Source organism: Pelodiscus sinensis, chromosome 4 (assembly GCF_049634645.1).
Source record: "Pelodiscus sinensis isolate JC-2024 chromosome 4, ASM4963464v1, whole genome shotgun sequence".
Classification (NCBI taxonomy): domain Eukaryota; kingdom Metazoa; phylum Chordata; order Testudines; family Trionychidae; genus Pelodiscus; species Pelodiscus sinensis.
The window spans coordinates 21,140,992-21,165,303 of NC_134714.1; the positions used below are offsets into that span (position 1 = coordinate 21,140,992).

The 24,312-nt window shown below is 41.6% G+C and overlaps 1 protein-coding gene and 1 long non-coding RNA gene across 3 annotated transcripts in view; one reads left to right on the forward strand and one right to left on the reverse strand.

Moving 5' to 3' along the window:
• LOC142828954 (uncharacterized) overlaps positions 1-24,312 on the forward strand; it is a 142,913-nt gene that overhangs the window by 72,229 nt on the left and 46,372 nt on the right. The gene's annotated exons all lie outside the window — the stretch shown is intronic.
• Positions 2,378-24,312, reverse strand: part of LOC102460578 (protein LBH) — a 36,433-nt gene continuing 14,498 nt past the window's right edge. The window contains exons 1-5 of one of the 2 annotated variants that reach the window (XM_075926511.1): positions 23,183-23,329; positions 21,101-21,199; positions 13,778-13,838; positions 9,686-9,881; positions 2,378-7,075 (exon numbers count right to left, since the gene is read on the reverse strand). In XM_075926511.1, coding sequence (XP_075782626.1) covers positions 6,999-7,075; positions 9,686-9,881; positions 13,778-13,837 — 333 coding nt within the window. In that variant the 5' untranslated portion in view covers position 13,838; positions 21,101-21,199; positions 23,183-23,329 and the 3' untranslated portion in view covers positions 2,378-6,998. Of the gene's footprint in view, positions 7,076-9,685; positions 9,882-13,777; positions 13,839-21,100; positions 21,200-23,182; positions 23,330-24,312 lie in introns of those variants that run through there. The other variant, XM_075926509.1, reaches the window with a different exon arrangement.

A 24,312-nucleotide genomic window follows, 5' to 3' on the forward strand; every position in this document is an offset into this window, starting at 1 on the left:
AAGCTGAGGCATGGAGAGGTCAGGTCTTAAATTTTTAGGTGCCTACTAACATTGGGCATCCAGTGAGAGAGAGTTAGGGCCTGATCCAATCACCACTGAAGCCAGTGGAAGTTGCCCTTTGAGTCCATTTTCCTTGGAAACCATGAAACTTCCATGGAAGTAAAAGGGAGCTGTGGACTTTCATCACATGAGCGCTCATCATGTCTGAAAACCTGCAGGTGAAGGCAAGATGCAGAGCATGTCATGGACCATATCCCAGCCAGGATCTGCTCGGGTCTACTCTTCCATCATAGAAGCACAGCAGCATTCAGCCCCATACTGAATTTACCTCCTTGGGCTGGACATGAGCTCTCCTGTGAATACAATATTTTCCCATGCTTCCCAATGTTTTGTGTCAGATCTCTTCTGTATTGGGGTTAATGGAGACTCAAACTAGGATGTGGTTTGGTACAAAAGTGGCACTTAGTACAATACACCACAACAATCAGATTATCCATTCTGAATAGTGCCTTAGAGGGCCACTTCACTTGAAAGATGTATGTTACCCTTCACGTAAAAATGTCAAGAAGCATACATCACAGAGGAGACACAAATAAGAAGGCTGAATAAATATGCATGAAAACAGTAGCACTTAGAATCAATGAAATCCATGTAATGTTAAATCCAGAAGAGACCATTTTGATCATCTAGTCTGACTTCCTGTGTAAAGCACAGATCATAGAACTTTGCCAAAATAATTCCAGGAGCAGAACTTTTAGAAAAACACACCCTATCTTGATCTTAAAATGGTCAGTGATCTACCACAACTCTTGGTAAATTGTTCCAATGGTTAGTTACCCTAGCAACAATTCAGCCCCTTTTTCCAATCTGATCTTGTTTAGATTCAGCTTCCAACCTCCGGATCATGCTATGCCCTTTTCTGTGCGATCAAAGAGACCAGTATTAAATATTTATTCCCCAGAGAGATACTTACACAGGTTGAACCTTCCTGGTCCAGCACCCTTGGGGCCTGACTGGTCCTGAATGAGGGATTTTTCCAGGCCAAGGTCATTTCTGGCTCCCCCTGCAGCCCAGCTGAGCCACGCACTGTCTCCAGGTCCCAAGCTCCCAAAGCCCAGATGAGTCATGTGCTGGCTCCCAGCCTCTTCTTCCCCCCACAGCCCAGCTGAGCTGCACACCAGCTTCCAGTCTGCCCCTTGCAGCCCAGCTGAGCCAAGTGCCAGGCTTCTCCTGCATAATGCTGGGCTCCCGCCCCCTGACACACACTCCCCACAGCACCCCAGGACTCTCTGGTCCTTCACTTTAAGCCAAATAGCTTTAGAGTTCTTGGGGTCTGTCACAATAAGGCATTTCGTCTAATCTTTTAACCATGCCTTTGCTTTTCTCTGAACCTTCTCCAATTTATAAATATCCTTCCTGAGCTGCGGACACCAGAACTGGCACAGTATTCCAGCACTGGTCACACTAGTGACAAATGCTGAGATAAAATCACCTCTCTTGTGCTACTTGAGATTCCCGTTTATGCATCCCAGGATCTCTTTTGGTTACAGTTCTACAACAGATCATCCAAGCAGTTCTCAAATCTTTTTCAGATCTGAGACTCAGAGCTGGATTTTAGTTAGTTTTTAAAATATATCTATTGGTAGGTTGGTGAAAGCATAATGCTGTCATCATGCTTCATCCTAATTAAAGGGTCATTACCCATTGACTTAGACCGACACATTGAAATATAACAGTAAGAATCATGATACTGCTTAAATCTCCTTGTGTGCACCTAAAATCCATTTGGTGGCACTTGCTGAAATCAGATATTTCTAGGATAAGCAAGATGGGTCAAATGGTTTTCTCAAGTGTATGAACACCATACTGTGTGAAAGAGAGCTCCAATGCTGTATCATTTCTGGTGTTGCCATCGGCAGGATGGTCTAGTGCACTGGGTGGTAGACTAGGTTTCCAAAAATTGGGTTCAACTTTTAGGTCAGCTACAGGCTTGTTATGAAAGTTTAGGAAAGTCCCACTTAATAGATGCTGTATTTCAGTTTCCTGACTACAAACCGGAGAGAATATGGTGTGTGTGGTGGTGGGGGGATGTTTGGCACCTAAATTAGGTAGCTTGTGAGGTGCAGAAGTACTGCCATGATGGGGTGTACATAAGCACATACTAATGGAAGACAGCCTCCCCTATCCTATGCCTCAAGCAAGCATAGATGGTGGCATAGAACAGTCAGAAAGCAGGTCCCAGTCTTTACTGAGGAAAAGCATTTGCCAGATCTCTATATAACTTCTGCTTCCCTGACACACATACCACAAAATGTTGCAACCTCTCCTGCTTCCTTTTTTAATAGTAATTGTAAGAATGATTGACAGAGTCCAGTGCTTGAGTTTCATGATCTTTATCCTTTCAGTAACATGACACTTTTAGAATACATTGTGCCAGGATGATTTATTCCACTCTCATCTTTTCTGTTCTATGATGCTGCTTTTCCAGAATAAATACAGAATTTCCAGCAACATCAGTCCCTACTGGGCACTATCACAGTCTTTCAAACAAGTGTTTAAAATGTGCATTGTATTGAAAGATGAATGAAAATAAGTCAGTTGGCCCAGTACTCATGATTCATGCAACATAGGGCATCAAAATTTAGAAGGTTACATGAATACGAGAAATTCAAGCCTTTATCATTTTAAAGATGAGACATAACCAGTGAGTTCTGAGTTCCCTTGTCTGGGAACAGCTGTAGGAAAAAGAGGGGGTGTATACTGTATATACGGAACTGGAGTTGAATTTAGAATAGATTATACAAAGGAAAGTGGCCACTGACAGCATGAAAAACCATGTGAGACCATTCCGTTTGCAGAGCATGAATTTGCTTAACTGACTCACGAAAATGGCTTCTGTATTATATGTGGAACAGGAAATGCACAGACCCGATTGCCCCTTTGTATTTTTCAACCAATAAGTCTTGGATATACCAGCTCTGTATGTAGGTCCATTATAGGCTTTTAATAGACTAAATTGTGTAATACATCTACAGGACATACAGTAGTTGAATGTTATGTACAGATGACATTTTACAAAATTGGAAAGAACTGAAATAGAGCAAAATCTAATAATGTCTTAGTCCATAAAACTTTTTCCACGCTACATTAAATATACTACAAGCTAGACTAGAAAAATATGACAATGTCTTTTTTTGTTTCTAAAAGTTTTTTTTCATCCAGAAAAAAAATACAAAATAACCATTGAGTTTCAGATAGACAACACTGTTGTACAGAGACAAAATAATTTGACACATACAAACCTGCAAGTTGAAGAAATAGGGCTTGCTTTTAAAAAACAATTTTCTCTCTTTCCACCTTGCTCTTTTCTTTAGAATCTCTGGCTCACTTTCAGTAAAATACTTTTTTTGGTCTGTGAGTGTGTTAAACTAAAGCCATTTGGCTTTAGTAGAAAGCTTTAATTTTAAGAATCCATTTGCTTCAACTGAAATGCTTAAAAGGACCAATATGAAAGAGGAAAAAAGGCAGAGGAAAATTATTAGGTTGAATGGATGAGAAAGTACAGCAACTCTATATGGGCTATAGTCACATCTACTTAAAGTAATACTGGACAGCTATCTAGCCAATATATGCCTAAAAGGTTTTTTTGTGCTTCCTGGGAACTGTTCTTAGGAAAGTCCCTTTGTCTGCAGCTGGAAACAGGAGACGGTCCATATAGGGTAAGAAGGGGTGAGTATCCAAAAGCAGAAAGAGAACACTGGGGAGTAATCAACTTTTTTTTTCCATTTTGAAAGGAAAAATAAATGAGATGGTATGTCAATACAAGTACAGTTGGACAAAGCTGCAGGTTATTATTTCAATGGATTTTCAGAGCTCTAAACCCAGGATTTTTCCAGAATGTTGTGAAATTCTTGACAGGGAAAGCAAAAGTATAGTGTTTTAGAGCATGCCACACACCCACTTAGCTGCCTCATTGCTGCAGTTGGATCCCTGTTGCTTTTTTTTCCCTGTCAGAGTGGAAGTGATGTAGCTCATGCAAACTTAGGGCTTGCTGTCATGCTTCTGTCAGTGCTGTGTTATCACTGCCTCCGTGCCTGGTCTTTGGATACTCAGGCCCACCAACAGGGGAAGGAGGGACAAAGGGGGCAATTTCACAGGGGCCCGGTGAACCCTGACTCAGTCCTTTTAAACAGAGCTCCGATAGCAGCAGCTACAGAGAACCGCAGAGTTCAGATTCAGAGCAGCAGGGAGGGAGGGGGAACTGGAGCTTCCTGCTGCTTTAAGCCCTGTGCTCAGATCAGCAGTGGTGGGGGCAGGAGCTCCTTGCTGTTTTGAACCTGGGCTCACATCCTTGGAGTGACTGGACTGGGGAAGAGGGGGCTGAGTGAGCAGGGAGGGGAGAGCCAGACTGGGAATGGCAGGGGGAGCCAAGCTGGGAAGAGAGAGAGGGAACTGAGCTGAGCTTTGGGTGTAGAGCTGGGCACAGGACTGCAGGAAGCGAGGACTGAGGGGGGCGGAGGAACCAGACTGGAAAGGCAAAGGAGCAAGCATGGGTAGGCGGGGGTACAAGAATGCTGGGGAGCAGGGCTGGTCTGGGGATGGCTGGGGGAGCAGAGGATGAGGAGAGTGGGAGGGACGCCTCCACGCAAGTGGGGGATGGGGCAGCAACTGACTAGGGAGTCCTCTGATTGAGGGGTGGTGCTTGGGATTTCTCTGGGTGGGGGGGGGTTGTGGATCTCTCTGAGGAGGCAGAGGACCCACTGATGTGTTGTCAAGGGGCCCAAAATTTCTGTCAACAGGCCTGTGAATACTCAATGTGTTACTCAAACAAAAATCTTAACATTTGGGGTTTTTTTGTGGGGGGGAGGATAGGAGCTGTACCACTACGACCTTCAGGCAGAAAGGGCTAACAAGAGTCAGCAGCCAAGCCTTGCAGCAGGTTGAGGCCTTCCTGAAACCTTTATGTATTGTTCTGAATTTTCGATAGTCTTTAGCCAGAATACCATTTAGCCCTCAAGCTCATTTGTGACAGCAAAGGTATGAAAGTCTAAGGCAAAAGGCAAAACAGATTGTTATAAAGATTTGAAGGATAAAGTTCTACCAAATATTACATCATACTATACTACACTGCTTATAAAATGGTCACAGATCCCAAACACCCCAAATAATGAACTTTCTATATATATATACATACATTAATGTTGCTTTGAAGTAAAATAGTCTTTTCTTTGTACTAATAAACATTAATTGCACAGAATTCTTTTTATGTAAATATATTAAATTTGGTGGTTAAGAATGTATAAAATTATCTTATTAACACATCTGGCCAGTAAATTAGTATTGATCATCACACACTGAAAAGCTTCCTCTAGAGAAAATTATTACTGGACAAAAGAATGCACTTGAAAGTAATCAGAGAAAATGCTGGAAGAAATTGTATTATTTCTTTAAATCTATAACAAGCTGCCTTTTCCAGCTGAGATGTTAATTGGAAATGCGGGACCCATCCAGTCTTGAAAAGGAAAGAGATGGGGATAATTCTAATTCCATACTTTACAGAGCATTTTTTCCACAGTTGAATAGTGGAATCCTTCTGAAACTATGCCATCAAGCAGTCAAATAGGTACTAGTTTATGCCCAGATCATCACCTTCCATGGGATGGGGTCCAAGGACAGGGAATTTCTGTACAGGGGGTCCTGTCTGGGGAGCAAGCTTTGCCCCTAACAGAGAAGGCTGTAGGGCCCATCTCCAGACATAGTTAACATGGAAAAATCAGGGGAACCCAGTGTCATCCATGAAGGTTCTATGTCCCAACACCAGCTCCACCACCCCCCCAGCACTCAGCAGAAGAGATAATATAGCCCCAAACCATATTACTTGAGCTGATTAATGATGACAGGACAGAATGGGGGATGATATGCATTTACCCAGCAAGACCCACTCATTCCTACCACAAACTGCCCTATCTTTACTCCCTCCTCCAGTGCAGAACTCACACCATGTGGAAAGGCCTCTGCAGGGTCCAGAGGAAGGGTGATACCACTGAGCTCCCCCCTCTCCTACTTTCACAGGTCAAGGCAGAATGGTTTGGGCCTCTGTACTTATTTTTGATACACTAAACATAATGACAGAATAGTCACAACATATCGGGGCAAACTGAGCCTTGGTGTAAGCAGGGGCCATTTCTATTGGCATTGATGGACAGAATACTCCATTACACCAGGGCTGAATCTGAACCCTAAGGTGTGTGCACAGACAGCACAGGCCACTCCATCAAATCAACAATAAACAGTCTCACTGCACAAACACCAGTGACTTAGCTATTCCAATTCAAGAAATGTACATCAACAAAGCATTTCTAAAATTTTTGCTCCTTGTTTAAAACAGTTAGGAAGAGGCTGGTTCATTTGAATTTACACAAATTGGTCAAAGGGAAAGTACTGCTCTTTCTGAACCTGTAAAGGGTGTCACCAATTTCTGTGTAGCCAGGTATGCAAATATTACACTTGTGTCTCTATACAAAAAGTTACAAAGTCAAATGGTGACATTATATTACATCTATTGTCGTAATATCACAGTGCTAGTTTTAAATGGCTAAAAACAAGAAAGGTTTTAGATTTGAAAATATTCCTTCTGTAGAAATGCAAACCCTTTTGCTGCTGTTGATACCTGAAAGCAGCCTTGCTCTAATAAGGCAAATCCACTAAAATGTGCTAATTGAAATTGTGAGCATTTTTGCTTTGTGATCTCACAGTAACTGGAATCTATCTCTTAATATGTCCCATTGTTTCTGAAGGAAAATTAAACAAATAATATGAAGCCCAGCCTGAAAAATTAAATGTTCAAAAGAACAGTTCTAAAGCCCATACACTTCTTATCATGTACTAAATAAAAACCTTTGCAGATTTAAATACAGATTATTTTGACATGTCTTCAGAACATGTTAGCTTTTCAACAACATTCACTCAGAAGTTTCACGTCTGCGGCCGTGTAGTTCCTAGTCATCCTTTTCAGTTCTCCTTTCAATATTATCTGTATTGTCTTCCACTTCTGGAGCTGGATGTGCTAAAAGATCTGTTTAAAAAAAAATAGTTCATTCGTGTTTATTTCTCCATCTGACTACAGCAACATTACTTGATTCATTCTGTTCAGTGAAGCAGATGATATGTATGTATGCGCTCAGACTTGCAATTAGTAATTAACTGTACTTGCAAACCAGCTGTGAAATCCAAACTAGGAGACACTAACTACACAGCAACTTGACTTTACAGGTGACTTCAGAAACTGAACATTGATATTACACAATTGGGGAAGTCCTGAGTCCTCTTAAGGTATAATGCCCACTGAAGTCAATGGCTGTGTATTGGCTGAGGAAGGACTACAGGACCAGCCCTTATCAATCACATTTAATAGGACTTCCATTACTAAGGATATCAGGTACAAATGACATTAAATTACATTATATAATGTTATCCTTGCTCAGAAAAATATTGTGGTCATGATGTGCAGGCCAGATTTTTGGTGAATGGTTTGACTGATTTAAAGAATAGAACTATGTGTCCTTGCCCAATTTTTGGAAATAAGGAGGGATAGCTCAGTGGTTTGAGCATTGGCCTGCTAAACCCAGGGTTGTGAGTTCAATCTTTGCAGAGGCCATTTAGGGATTTGGGGCAAAAATTCGTCAGGGATGGTACTTGGTCCTGCTGAGAAGGCAGGGGACTGGACTCGATGACCTTTCAAGGTCCCTTCCAGTTCTAGGAGATAGGCAATCTCCATTATTAAAAGGAGAGCTGCACTAAAGATAGATTATACAACCTGATCCTTTTCTGCATCTGTAAAGGTTGTCTTTAACTTTTTGTATAGACACACAAGTGTAATATTTTCAGACATGGATACACAGAAATTAGTCAAATGGTGACATTTTTATATTACATCTATTTTCATAGCATCACAGTGCTAGTTTTAAATGGCTAAAGAACAAGAAAGGTTTTTAATTATTATTCTCACTGGCAGTCCTACTAAAGACACTAGGGCTGTGTCTACACTGGCATGAATTTCCGGAAATGCTTAAAACGGAATACTATTCCGTTTTCAGTTTTTCTGGAAAAGAAGCGTCTACATTGGCAGGCTGCTTTTCCGGAAAAGCCCTTTTTCTGGAAAAGCGTCTGTGGCCAATGTAGACGCGCTTTTCCGGAAAAGAGCCCCGATCGCCATTTTCGCGATCGGGGCTTTTTTCCGGAAAAGACTACACTGGCCCTTTTCCGGAACAGTGTTCCGGAATAAGGACTTATGCTCGAGCGGGAGCAGAATAGTTTTTCCGGAATAGTGGCTGATTTTGTACAGTAGAGCATTGTTGCTTTTCCGGAAATTCAAGGGCCAGTGTAGACAGCTCGCAGCTTAATCCGGAAAAGCGGCTGATTTTCCAGAATAAGTGGCCCAGTGTAGACACAGCCTAGGGCTATGTCTCCACTATGGCTTTTGCCAGAAGAGGTAATGCAAATGAAGCACTGATTAGCATTTTGTCTTGCTTCATTTGCATAATCTATTCCAACTCATTTTTCAACAAGGGGTTTTTGCATAAAAACATGCAGTGTGGACATTTCCGTTTTGCGCAAAATGGCCACGGCCACACTGCTTGTTTTTGCACAAAAACCCCTTTCACAAAAACAGCTTGGAATAGATAATGCAAATGAAGCGCGACAAAATGCTAATCAGTGCTTCATTTGCATTGCCTCGTCCAGCAAAAGCCATAGTGTAGACAAAGCCTAGGAGTATGGGGTAAGAAAAGCATACAGTTTGGGTTTCAAATGTTGATGCATTTAAATGCTAACAACATAAAGGTTCAAGAAGGTAGGAAAATACTTGCAGCCAAGGACAAAGGACTATCTATGACAATTTACATAATGTAGGGCTTCTCGTAAGAAGTATATTCTTACACATTTATATCTTTCAGTCAGATATTGACCACCCAGTGACACTATTAGTCATAACATAGATATGTGCGAGCATGTATACTGAACTAATGCAAATTTCAATTACACATTGATGCTTTGGAAATATACCGTTATTAAATACTTTGCTTTTAGGCTTTGACGTGTGTGTGTGTGTACGTCTGTGTGTACGTGTGTGTGCGTGCATGCGCGCGCACATTGATGCTTTGAAAATATACCGTTATTAAATACTTTGCTTCTAGGCTTTGGTGTGTGTGTGTGTAGACAGGTATATCTCCATATAGGTATATCTATCTCATAGAACTGGAAGGGACCTTCATCGAATCCAGTCCCTTGTCCTCACGGCAGGACCAAGTACCATCCCTGACAGATTTGCCCCAATGTCAAACCAACTGAGCTATCCCTCCCCACTAGATAGACAGATAGATAGAATGGGATAATGACTGTTGACAGATTTGTTTCCCAGTTCAGAGTGAAGTGCTAATGTGCAATAAGCTGTCTGTTAGCCATTCAAACGTGTTGAGTTTTATGAATTTCAGATGCGCAGTAGATAACCTTAAATTCCTTCCATAAATATACCTAAATTCACCTCATGTATTTCTAAGGTACTTATCCCTATAGAATCTAACTGCCCATTTAGAGGCCTCTGTGTATCAGCAATGAATTCCAACATGTTACTCTCTCTGGAAATGTCATTTTTCCATAGTGGAGGGTGACAATCATGAATTCATACTTTCCAGATCCGTTTGCTGCTGTTGACCGCAAACTCTTTGGTCGCCCAGGGGATTCTTGTCTTCCATGGATTTCAAGTCATCAGGTGGCCAGCGTAGCTCTCCACTTTCAACTTCCCCAGACTCAGTTGGCTCTACTACAATTGATGGTAATCTTTTTGACAGCTTGGGGTACTTCTCACGTGAATCTGGAAAAGCCTAATAAAATATTGGATTATATGCAAGTCAGAATAGCACAAATAACTGATTTTTTTATTCTGACTGTAATGGTGAGTACAGCAGAAGGCTTTCATAGGGAAGAGGTACTCCCCCCTCCTCACTGACTCCAAGATATCTTCCCCATTTGCCAATCTATTTTAATATCCATCATACTTTTAAGGCTCTGTGTCATAGCTACCATATTCTAGACAAGGAGTTCTGGATAGGACACCATTTACTCTGCTTCTTAATTGGCTGACGTAATCACAGTTGAGGGATGCATAGTGGCATTCCCGCCTGCTTGGACTAGGCTCATTGCCCTATGCATTGATAATTCTTGAGTATGTGCAATCCAACAGTTTCCAGCATGCTATGCTAGCAATTGGTGATCACTACACTGACCTCATCTGATATCTTTCTTTCCCCACAACTAAGCCTTCAGTTACTCAGTCATCTCACAATCCCTGTCCCTACTGGCTTCCAGCCCCAGTCTCTTTCACTATGCTCCTAGTCTAATCTCAGCCTTTCCTTTACCATCCACAATTCCTTGGCTCAATCTCTTTGCCCAGCCAGTCTCAGTTCTCCTGCACACTGGCTGTTAGTCATATTGGTCTCCTCTCACCACCTTTTCCCTGCTCCAGCAATTCTTAGTTCCTGTCTCCTCACCCAACTAGTATCACTTTTTCTCTGCTCCTCCTCTTTGCCTAGCCAGCTAGAAATATGCTCTTATAATGGGAAGTGTTAGGAAACTTTAATAATAGGTGATACTGTCTACCCTGACTATAATAAGGAAGGCCCTGCCATTTTAAGTGCATCTATTTTAGTGGTGGAAAGTTTTAACTAGAACAATTTAAACTGGTTTAGTTAAAACAGTGAAATTTTCTAGTAAAGGTTTTATTACTAATTTCATCAGCAGTCTGTCACAGTAAGCATGCTACCTACGTAGCACTGTCTTCAGAAAGCTTTTCAAACCCTAACTCTCACAACAGCACAGTGAAGTAGGGAATTGTCATCCATCCTATTTTACTGATGGGGAAACCTGTACAGACTTTAGAGCTACATACTGTATATACTGTGGCAGTGCCAAAAATGGTGCTTCCTAGACATCTAAGAGATATCTCTTTCCCGCAAGAGCTTACACTCTAAGGCTGTATCTAGACTGAATCCCTTTTCCGTAAAAGGGATGCAAATTAGACATATCGCAATTGCAAATGAAGTGGGGATTTAAATCCCCCCCCGCTTCATTAGCATAAAAATGGCTGCCACTTTTTTCCAGCTCGGAGCTTTGCCAGAAAAAAGCGCCAGTCTAGACACGGATATTACGGAAAATAAAGCCTTTTCCGAAAGATCCCTTATCCCCTCTGAGGCTTTATTTTCCGAAAGATCCGCGTCTAGACTGGTGCTTTTTTCCAGCAAAGCTCCGTGCCGGAAAAAAAGCGGCAGCCATTTTTATGCTAATGAAGTGGGGGGGGGATTTAAATCCCCGCTTCATTTGCAATTGCAATATGTCTAATTTGCATCCCTTTTACGGAAAAGGGATGTAGTCTAGACACAGCCTAATAGAAGACATGATAAGACACGTGACAGCTACTGCAATATATAAGGTAATTAGTAGCCTAAGTGGATGAGGACTACAAAAATAAGGTCATGTGGTTATTTTGTATTTACTCCCACTTTCTGAGTCAAGGCATCCTGGTAAAATGCACTTGACTTGTGATTCAGTTTCAGTTCCAGTTTGTCATGTAGCCAGATCTGAACCACATTTTCAATGTTTAACCTTGCTAGGTCCTCTTTCTATTCTATCTAGAAATGGGCGTAATTAGTGTGTAATTGCCTAGGCTTTTAACAAAGCAATCTGAAAAACCAAAAATTCCATCATTTGGCATCATATTGATACCTAGATAGTTCATCAGCAGAGTTTGAACCTTTAGCTCCACCACCAAATCTCCATCACTTCATCTACAGGAGTAACATAGCAGTAGTTCCCATGAGATATAACTTAAAGTCCCTGTGCAAAGAACTGATACAGTGGATCAACTTGGTGCTTTATGAATTATTCTGGGGAAGTTCTATGGCTTGTGTTATAAAGGATTACAAGCTAGATGACCACAATGGTCCCTTCTAGCCTTGGAATCTCTCAATCTCTTAATTCTGTGACTGTGCGCCAAAGCATTTCTCTCCTATAAATGTCTCACTTTTCACTTTAAGTCTGCAGTTATCGGGTTTGCCTAAAATCACTGCCCTAGCAATAAGAGGCTTGATGAAATATTTGCTGTATATCCTCACCGAGTGATGTTTGTTTAATCCTGAAAGAGATTATATATAGTTGCAAAATCTGCTTTTTAAAAAAATACATTATGGCTTGTTGATAAACCTCATTCTCTGTCTGCACTGTAGCTCCACCAGTGAGTGTCTGAACTAGGGATGTTTGAGTGTAAATAACTAATCATTTAATCGATAGGCAGATGCTGATCACTTAATGGTGCTGGTTACACTCAACAAAGCCTCCCCTACAGCAGCCAAGCTGGCAGGGATTGGCAGCCCTGTTCCTGGGGAGGCTTCACTGTGGGCACTACAGTATACAGATTTTTCAGTGGTTACACGGTTACTCCATTACACAATTTTTAACATTCCCAGTCTGAACAACATTTATTATTACATCAAGTCAATAGCAAATTGTGTAGTTTGCTTCACACAGGCTTAGAAACAATACATTCTTAAAATTAAAATTGAATAGGATGATTATATATAATCCTATTATCTTAGACATTGTTCTTCCGTGTCCTTTACTGTCAGTTGATCTAGACTGCTGTTTAACTTATAAAAGTTACTGCAGGTTGAACCTCTAAGTCCGGCACTTTCTGGTCCAGCAACATCCAGGGTGCAGCATGATTTTAATTACCCATGTATCTGCTTACTATGGGTATGGCTAAATTTCCCGCTGTCCTATAAATTTTGTTTATAGCTACCAGCCCTGGATCTCAATGCTCTGTGCTATTATTTAGCTCTGATTTATCCCAAAATGTCTTCTCAGGGTATGTCTACACTACAGAGTTTTTTTGGAAAAACATCCGTTTTTCCAACAAAACTTGAGGAACATCCACACTGCAATTGCATTCTTCTGAAAGAAATTTGAAAGAACAGAGGGGTTTTTCCGACATTGGTAATCCTCATTCTATGAGGAAGAAGCCTTTTTTTAAAGAGCTGTTTCACAAAAAGGCGTGTGTGGACCGGTAAGAGGGAGTTCTTTTGGAAGAAGAGGAAAGAGGAAAAAAGCACAGGTGCCCTGGTGGCCATTCCATTCATAGCAATCACAGCTTACATACAAGAGAGCGTCCATTCAGTCTGGATGCTCTCTTTCAAAAAAGATTGCTTTTTCGATGCACTTTTGCAGTGTGCACGTTCTCTTTCGGAAGGAGTTTTCCTGGAAGATCTCTTCCAAAAAAAAACCTTCTTCTAAAAGAAGCCTGTATTCTAGACGTATGCTCAGAGTCCAGCAAACAGTGGAAGTGTTGGTAATGCTGCTACGTGTAAGCACGTTTTGTATGTCTTATGTACTTATATTTTTATGCCAATACTGTAAAATGTTGTAACACGACTAACACTTTGTTATGAAGAGAGCTGATACGCCTTGTCTAGGCATAAGCTTATATACGATGTATCAGTTCAGTCATACATTACTAAGCAGCATTACAAGCATTGTTCCTTTTATTTGCCTCGGCAAAATAAGAACTACTCACTATAATATTGACCGCCCATGGTTCGGCAAATTCTCTGGTTTGCTACCTGTCAGGTCCCAAGGGTACTGGGCTAGAGAGGTTCAACCTGTAGTTGCATTATGTTGCATATGATTTTGTAAAGCAATACAAAATAGTTTCTGATTCATCTGGACTCACTTGGGCAGAAGGGCCGCCTTCTTCCATAACAGGTTCCCGTGTGTTCATCACCTCTGTCATGCTGCAAGTATTAAAATCAAGTTGGACAAACTTGACTTAGCACTTGTTAAAGAATAGTGTGTAACAAGATTATTTTATCACATCATCTTGAAATCGGTTTACTTATTAATCAGTATTTTTTCCTCCATTGTGCACACACTTATTGCTCATAGTCACAGGGCTATTAAGATTGGGCAACATGCTCTGCTCTGCTGCATAGTGCAGCAAGTTGCTAAATCTACCAAGTTAGTGGCCAAATCCATGGTGGGGACTGCAATACGCCCTCATATAGACCACAGACTCCCTGGAGGTCTCTCCATGAGGTTGTCGTTTATGGCTCCTAGGGGTATAGCTAGAGGTGGAGAGAGGTATTGTATTAGATTCTAGCCCAGGGATGGGCAATAACTTTTGACGGGAGACCACTGCAAGAATTTGGTAAGGTGGTCAAGGGCTTCACTCTTCCATGAAATATGAGGAGGTGCAAGGTCTGGTATGAGGTTGGGTGCAGAAGGGAGCTTGAGGCAGGGAGTTGGAGTACAGGATGCAAGGTCTAGGAGAGGGTATGGGTGCAGGATTTTGACCTGGAGGAAAGCTGTAGGAGGGGGTGAAGGGTCTGGGAGGGGATTGGGCTGCAGAATCTGGGAGGGGAGATAGGTGCAGGAGTGGGGGCAGAGGATATGGGTTAATGGGGTGCAGGATGGGGGAAGAGGCATTGGAGTGCCAGATTAGCCAGATGGCACTTACCTAGGTAGCTCCTGGCCAATAGCCTAGCAGGTCCCTCAGGCAGGGAAACTTCCACACCCCTATATGCTGGTCAAAGCAGCTGGCTGCAGAAGCCACATTCTTCTCTGAGCACTGCAAACCATGGGAGAAGGGGAACTTGTGTGCTGCCTGAGCCACAAATACAGCCATTGGAAAGTAGGGTTTCTGACCAATGGGAGCTGAGAGTTTTTGCTAGGGACGGAGGCACTCAGCCTCTCCCCCTCTTGTGGAGGCACTCAGAAAAGCACATGACTCCTACAGCTGGCTGCTTTCAACAACATGTAGAAGCAGGGAAGGGGGCCTGAATGAGGCTCTCATTGGGCTGCAGGCTGGATCTAGCGGCTTGGCGTGGCAGATATAATTCGCGGGCCATATTTTTCCCATCTCTGTTCTAGATAGATAGGAAGAGAAGGAGCTAGCAAAACAACAGCTAGACATGACATGGTCCTTTTGAGTGTGAACAGACTTCGACGCTGAAATGTACAAGCAATTCACTACTAGTAAGTCCTGCACATGTTGTGACATCTGAGGATTGAAGTGGTCAAACCCCTTCTGTACTAGCAGGGAGATTAGAGAAGAAACTCCAAATTCCCACACTACTCAACAGGAAAATTAGCATAAGGGCAGCATTTTTCAAAGCAGAAGCACCAAAGTATTTGTGTTGAGGAAAAACAGAGAAAGAGAAGCATATAACAAAAATTCATGGCTAGTTTGGGGCGTACCAACCTTGACAAGGACCTTTTAATTATTAATATGCAGTCATACAGATTTTATCTATAGGCAAATATGCACTCAAAGAAATATTAAACAAACTTGACGTAAACTAACTCTGATACTTTACAGTGACAGAAGTTTACAATGACAGGATGTCTTTCCCATTTATTAATAATACAGTATTACCTATTAAACCATTAACTGCATAAAACCAAATAGTTCTGGTATTTACGGGTTAGATTTTCCAAAATGTTTAGATGCAGAGAGTCACATAGTGGGATTTTCAAAAGCACTACATAGGTGATGCCTGTAAGATCAGATTTTAAAGCAGGAGAAGGCAAAATACAGTCTGCAGACCAGTGGGAGCATCAGCGCACCAAACTGCTGGATCTGGCTCACCCTCAGCACAATCTCATAGCTCCCATTGGCTACTTTCTAACCAATGGGAGCTGCCTGGGCCATGCTTATGCATGCAGAGGCCCCCCCTCCCAAGGAGCACATAGTCCCCACAACTAACTGTTTTGAGTGGCATGTGGAGATGCAGAAGGCAGTGAGTATGCCTGAGGGTACCTCTGGGCTTCTAGCCAAGAGTCACCTATGGTAAGCAACTCCCAGCCAGAGCTGGCACCCTACCCCCTCATGTACCTCAGCTCCCTGATCCACAACTCAAACCCCTGCACCTCTTCCTATACCTCTCCTCCAGTCAGAATACTCTCCTGCTCCCCATACCCTCTTCTGGACCCTGCACTCCAAATCCCTGCTCCAGGTCACAAACCCCTCCTTCACCCATGCTCCCTCCCAGATCCCACATCCCCTCTTGCACCTCAATCTCCTACCTCAAGCTCCTGTCTGCACCCCACCTCAATCCCAGATCTCACACCTACTCAATGCAATGGAAGAGTGCAGCCCTTGATCACTTAAGCTCTTGGAATGCCCCATCACAAATTACTGCCCCTATTTTAAAGGCATCTAGATACCTAACTCTTGTTGAAACCAATGTGAGTTAAGTGCTTAACCTGCTTAAGTGTGGCTATAAATTTAGGCTCCTATCTGTATCTTTAGGTACTTGAATACCTTTCTGCAGATTCTGCCTAGTACATATATAGGTGAAAATAGAGGGATCTGAGAGGGACTGGATACTGGCAAGGAAATGGTCACACAATGATCTTCAATGCAGTTACTTAGTCTAGTGCATGTCTATTATTTATACTTACTTCCATACAATTAGGATTTTCCCCTTACTTGAGCTTTATAAATAAAATATTTGTCCTACTGAAAAAACTCTGAACATTTCACAAATTATTATTAAGAAAACGGCAACCATCAAAAGATAAATCTGTCTCCCAATTATCTAAATGTGTGACCTACTGACAAAATGGGCTAAAATCATGTTGGGTGTAACACCATTATCTTTAACGTGGTTATGCCCTGGATGAATTGGACCCAGTGTATTTAGTTCTACTAAAAGTTAAACAAGTAAAGAGCCACCCATTATGTAAGACTCCATTAGAATATGTAATGCAGGCACTATCAGTTACACACTTCTGTTTGTCATAGCAAAGACTGCATGATGCATCCCCAAATGACACTAGTGCTACCGGCCTCGCCTTTCAAATTGAGGCCGGCAACAAACCAAAGCATCTTAAGGTGAACATTTTTCAGGCTCATGTGACCAATTGCCCCATGAATCTAAAATACACAGTCTCTGCAGTTAATATAAAACACTCAACCATTACTTTAATTATCAGCAGCACAGAACAGCATGGTATCATTGGGATTGTAAAATCCCACTGAATCATGTTCTGAAAACCAAACCAAACCAAACCACAGATCTGCTACAAACTTGAGAGCAGATATGGGTTGGAATCAAACCACAACGGCATTCTCTGGCTTCAAAAGCTTTTTAGGTCAGAATCTGATCTAATATATGCTATTATCTCAGTTGAATTCAATGGGATTAATTCTGATGGACACCACAGTAAATGTGAGTAGAATCAGGCCCCTTTATCTCTGTAGTGGGCAGACCCAAAAGGCTGAGACTTGAGTATTTCTGAGCTTAGATGTTCTCTAAACCCACATCCAACTCTTAAAATGTGAGTGGATTTAGAACAATGGGCAGAATATGGGACCTCTATATAAAACGGGCAGAATCTGACTACCGCAAACTCTTAAAATTTGAGATGGTTAGATTCTGCCCACTGTAGATAGAGGTCCCAGATGAGAGCTCTAATTTGGGACTTGGATCCATTCCTGGGAGATAGGAGGACTGACAGACATTTCACTTTGCTTTCACTCTGCTTTGGCTCTCTGGCATTGAAATCACTTCCCTGCCCTTGCTCCACAGAGCAATAAGCCTACGCATATATTTAAATGAGTTGTATGCACAAACAAATGTCATTGCGACATAATGAAATTCCATTATTGGTCAATAACAAACTCGGTACTTCCCTGAGATCACGTTAAGCCCTGTACATTGTGTCTAAATGACAAAGACAAATGATTCTGGCTGGGAAATTGGAGACTGTCTTGCCAATGCCACAAAAGATGCCTTCGTGAATCAGCACTCAAGCTGTTGAAGCTCAGACTATTCCCTTCAAAAATCTATGGGCCTTCAATGTTTGGCTGAATAGGATGGCAGAAGTAATTGTACTTCGTGCATTTCAGAAAAGAATGAAGGGCCACCAAATTGGCAAGACATTAGGTTTTAACTGAAATAGATTAATTGTTCACAAGCTTTGCTTACAAACATTAAGAGCAAGAGCAATCTGTATGGCCTAGGGAATGCAGTGATGTTTATAACACACTTAACTAAGTATTTAATATTAATAGCTAGCAATAAAAGAATTGAAAATGGAGCTGCACATCAATTCAGCTGAAAGATAGAAATCACTTGCAGGACTTTGGAGAATGATTACTAGAGTACTGCTGAATCTGAAAGACTTTGAGGCTGTGACATGATATTAACAGAAAAGAATTTTTTATTGTTGAGGTGATTTTGATGGGTTTTATTGCTGCTTTTATACAAGTAGCTATCATCCACAATGGCAGGTAGTTAACGTTGAATTGATCATTTATTAAAAGAACTGCATAATCTTTTAAACTGGGTCTTGAATTCATTTTATATACTGTGTGTGCTGATTTCACCAATGACATACAGTAGCCATAGCAATGCAAAGCAAGGCAATAAATAGCATTTACAAACAAAGGGAATAAATTCTGTTCTACTGGATGAGTCACCTACTCTGAGCCTTAAAATTCTTTTAGCAGTGAATTAAGAGATACATTTACATTCCCCTAGCTTTAATTGAGCTTGAATGTACTAATTTAAAAAGTAGCAGAATCTATTCTTGCTTTTCGGTGAAAAACCTATATGCAGAGAACATTCTCTCAAATGCAGTCAGTAAAATTTTAAGCTAAATGCGATGAACAGACAGCAACAATTCTAGGCTTTGTCGGTATAGTTCATTCCCAATTTCATTTTGGAGGCAACTAGCAAACAAACAAGCTTTGTCTCTTTGGCGAAGATGCTTAAACAGGTCACTGAGGTAAAGAGCACTAAATTGTTTTAAAATGTTGAGCCTCTGACCACATGAGTGAATAAACAGGAGAGAATGTCATAACTATGTTTAAAAACAATACAAGAAATTGTTTTTTTAAACAGGCCTTAATTAACCCATGGATCTCACTGCCACAAACAGCTTGGCTGCATCTAGACTGGCAAGTTTTTACTGGCAAGCTGTCTACACTGGCCGCTTGATTTTGCGCAAAAGCACTGACGTTCTACTGTCCGAAATCAGCACTTCTTGTGCAAATGCTTTGACGTTCCCATTCGGGCAAAAGCCCTTTTCCGGAAATGTTTTTGCGCAAGAGGCCCAGCGTAGACAGCAAAAAACTGTTTTGCTCAAAAAAGCCCCGATGGCGAAAATGGCTATCGGGGCTTTCTTGCACAAAACCACGTCTAGATTGGTACGGACGCTTTTCCGCAAAAAGTGCTTTTGCGGAAAAGCGTCCGTGCCAATCTAGAAGCTCTTTTCCGCAAATGCTTTTAACGGAAAAACTTTTCCATTAAAAGCATTTGCGGAAAATCATGCTAGTCTAGACGCAGCCCTTAGGTTTAAAAACATTAGACGCTTACATGGCTAATAAGAGCATCCAGTCACGAAAGACATGGCAATATTTCATAAATGGGGTAAACACACACTTCAGAGCACAAAACAGACACAAATTAAGAATAATCCTCCCCCTGTGTGGGTATTGTCCATCCCAGTTTACTTGCACCTTCTTCTGAAACATCTGGTACATGTCCCTGTTGGATATAGGATACCAGATGGGATGGCCACTGGTCTGATCTAATCTAAATAACCCTGAAATGGCTGTACTCTTGGTTTCATGGAGGCTGTATCTAGCACCAGAATAGAAATCTCTCAGTATCATTGGTACATTGGCATCTTGCCAGGAATGTTGCCTTTAAGTTGGATATATGTGTACTATATGTTTCTATTACAGATAATGCATGCTAGATACTGAAACTTGCATGTAACTTGACAGAGGAACTGAAATGGTGGTTTCAGTTCCCCATCAATCAACTTGTCATCAATCAGTTCTGGCCTCCCCCTTGCAATTCCCTGCTTCATTTCATGACTGGGAGTGTTCGGCTCTCTGGTACCATGTAGGTTGCCCAGTCCAATGAATGCTCAAATGGGTATAAAATTCTCAAGCTTTATGCTGTTCTCACTGGCATCAATGCTATCTCCACTGATTTCAAAGAAGTTACTCCAGATTAGGGATGTAATAGTCGATTAACTGATTAACCAATAAGCAAAAGCTTATAGGTTAATGCTACAGACTACACGCATTTCCCTCCCCCCAACCTTTCCAGTACATTTTTTGCAGGCTGTCCAACAGCCTGGCTCAGTTCTGGCTCCTGCCAGGTCCAGAACCTATCTCTGCTATGGCTCTTCATTTAAAGTGTATTAGGAGCCAGGTGGGCAGGCCGCGTGGCTCACACCGGGTCCAGGAGCTTAGATCCTCCTTAGACAGAGGCTCCTGCCACCCCATGCTGCTGCCTCTATCAGAGGCAGCAGCAGTGGGCAACAGGCAGCAGTCCCAACGGGGAGCTGGTTTAAAAACTGGCTCCCCTCTTGGACCAGCTCCTGCCTGGCACCCTGCACAGCTGCCTCTGATACACTGGCTCCTGGCCCCGTTCCTGGGGATTATAGAATAGTTGACTAACTGATAAAAATTAATAAGATTACTCAACTATTAAATTAATGATATTTAACATTTCTACTCCAGATTTACACTGGTATGCAAGAGTAGCATTTGACCCACTATGGTTTTGTAAACCAGTGCCACTCTCATACATTTCAAAGGAGGGACCATGATGCGGCACAACCATTCTGGAATATTACAGTTCCAATACTGGAAGCATTTGTTTGCAATACAGAAACTTGAGGATGAATAGTCATCTGTTTCAGATATTCCTTTGTGCTTCAGGAAGAGACACTGTACGATACTGCCAAAATTTAGCAACTGACAGACAGAACCATGTAGTTCACTCTGTGACTCAATGAGCTTTTTTTTTTTTTTTTTTTTAATAGAAAGCTAAGACTGCAATTGAGAGCAAATGCTTTCAGAGTGTCAAGGTGGCAGCAAATATGATCCTAAGATAAATTCCATTAAAATCTTTTGATTCATAGGGGGGGAAAAGCAGGAAAGGAAGGGAGAGCATGATAATAGCAACAGCTTCTAAACAGGAGTGGTAAATAATAAACACAGGACAATGGAATGAGTAATATTGTATATTACCTGTAATCACATGAATGGCTGTTGTTTCCAAAAACTGTTTTTGCTGCCAATGTTCACTTTGATGATGAAGTGTTGCACAGAGTCAAATCTTAAATGTATCTGAAAGAGACAACATTAGAGAAAAATCAGAGAACGTAATGAAAATGACAAAGCTGGCAGAGCCCAGTATGAAAGATTACTACTGTAAACTTAATGCTTCAGAGGGAGGAGGCAGAAACTCCTACTTTGGAAGCTTGGGTAATTTTTTATGCCAAAAAGAACTCAATCTTGATTAGGAAACAGCTATTAGCAAATCCTAGTGAATTACTGAGGCAGTTAATACTCTAGAGGCCCCCCCAAGGCAATTGGTTCAAATAGCCTGGTATTTGACTCTTAATAACTAGGAAACCTTAGTTCCTAATCAGAGGCAAAGCCACATTCCCTTTATTAAAATTAGGACCTGCAGCACTTTTTACACATAAGAATTTTGATTTTATTGGAGAAAATAGCTAATAGGTTGTAATAATAATGTATGTCATCAGTTTAGTATTGGCAATGTGCTTGATGCAGTACAAAACATGACTGGCATTCCCTGCCCAAAGAGCTATCAGTCAAAGAACACAGAAGACACTGGGAAACCTGGAGAAGGGAATAACTTAGAGGTTGGAGGGCAGATCTTCTGTGATGCTCATAAGAATACAGTAATATAGAAGTGATTTTTCAGGAAGAATCTGAGTGAGGATAGGATGATGCCCTGAACACTGTCAGCGTCGCTGCTTGGTGAATGGAGATAAGGCTCCCTCTAAAGTAATCTGTGTCACCCATTTTTCTGCTTAGTTTTGGGCGTAAAATATTAGCTAAATAGTTTGAAAAAACAGGACTTTGACAAAAACGTTTAGCCTTATGGTTTGCCAAAGCTACTTTTATGTCAGTCACAGCTATTTCTTTGGACATGAAAAAGGCATTTTCCCGAAGTGAATTGCAGTAGTGTAAACACCTGAAACCCTCGAGTGGTTTGGATTCTGAGCCAAGTGATTAAATAAACCTACCTGTTCTGGAAGCCTTTCTGCTTAGATTTATATTAATGCATTAACTGCACACTGGTATTATTTAAAAAGAGCAGCTTGGCAAAATTGCCTCTTGTTTTCTAAAGTTTCTTCTCAGGTTAGAATCCCTGGCTACTGCCCTTATAGAAGGAGACAGTCTCATGGTTATTCCGGTTCCCAGCAGTTACCTTCATATTCCTTTCCAAGTCAACATATCCCCCTTTATGTGCCCAGAATTCAGTTCTAAACTGTTTAATTCTTGCCAGGTAATTTTTCACACACACCCCCTAACTATCAGATCAACTTAAGGGATAGAGTAATAGATTCTCTCAAGAAATTCATGAATGTACTCAATATTTTACTCTTCTTTGGAAACTGGACAGAATTCAAAATCTAGTGGTCCTATATACTGTTAGGAAGTTTTTTATCCCACTGAACGCTACAACTCCGCTGTTAGTAAAACCCATGAAAATGCAGCAAGAAAATGCAGCAAGAATTGGCCTATGTTAAATCTCTCCTTTAGAAAAAGATTAGATGCATTAAGGACTGTTATTACACAGTCAGATATCAGTGACAGAGTAAATGATGTAGGGGATTATTAAATGGCTATAAAATTGCTTTACTCTAGGTCATTGCTATGAATCCAGTCCAGGACAGCAACTCCCTGAAATTATCATCTTCTGATAGCTGTTCACTCCACTTGCTGCTGAGCAGCTCACAAAACCCACAATCAGTACCACTTGGTCCAGTTTCAGCAGAGAAGCCAGTGAGCAACTGAACTCACTAGGAGACTAAACATCTGCCCAGAAAAAGGGTTGGATTTGAGGCCTCTTTGTTAGATAGCAAAGGGGTCTCAACCCATGCAGTTCCTCTAATGTTAAGTCACATTAAAATTATAATGGGAAATTAAAAGTGTCCACTGGAAAGAGACCCAAACACTCCAGCTAAGTCATATTTAAAAGAAACAACTTTTTCAGTCTAGAAGTCTTAGCAGGAAATTCTCCCAAAGTGCAAAGCAATCAGAATGCAGTTATTCTGGGAGTAGGGAGATACTCACTTCATCCAGCTAATACAGCTGATTATCTTCTTGGTTGACATTAAGGGAAACATTAACTACTACCCTTCCTTCAACAAAAGGAAAAACTATGTAACACTTTAAAGATTTGTTCTGCCCTTGTCACTTGCTACATCACTGCACCTCCTTTGTGGCATCACCGATGCTAGTCTTGAGAGTCAGTTTGTCTGTATCTGTCACAAGTAAGCATGTGATTTCTTCCACTTTACCTCTTCTACAGTGAATGCCCTCCCTGAATTCATCTGTAAACTCATTTACCATCCCCCCCCTTTCAATGCACCTCCTCAAGCTAACTAACTTCTGCTGTGATGCCTGGAAGGGATCAGCCAAGGGATGATGACTTAGCTAGGCTGCTGTCTGCGAGAGCTCCTGTTATTTTATTTATGTCAGAGAAACCAGTACCTACAGTTGATCTGAAGCGATTACATTGTGCCCCAATTGCGCTGTCACTGGACAAGCCTGTTACCCCCTTACTGTCAACCTCCCTTTCCCTTCAACCATTTGTCATACTCATGTACCGGTTTTAGAGGCGATTGCAAGATCTCTGGAACAGGGAGTCTGTGTTGTACTGTGTCTAGCACAATGGAGCCTGAATTCTGATAGGGGCCTTTAGGCACTACTGCAATACACATAATAAATATATGAATGATGCCTACGGCATTGCCAAGTGGAACAATTTAATGATGTTTGTCTAGGGAGGCAGCTCTTTTCTGCAAGATAGATTATTCCACACACCTTCCCCTTGTCTGGGGCTGGATACCCTTTGTTCAACTTTTGGAGCGGAAGGAATTTGCTCAGGAATAAGTCTGATGCACAGTCCTATCCCTAGACCTTTCTCAGCATGGAGAGCTGAACCAGGGTGTCCCGGGAGACAGTGTGACTGAGCATGCAAGGACATCATTCCCAGATGCTTCACAAAAAAGTCTGATTCCCTCAATAACCAGCCACCCAAATAGCCTCTTCAGCAGAGGCAACATGTGGGGGAGTGTGCGCGAGTCACGTCTTCCCTCCTCCTGGCAGATTTGCTGCTTGGCTTGTACTGAACATGCTCAGTAACATCTACTGAAGACACTGCACTCACTTTCTCCCTCCACTGTAATCAGCAGCTATGG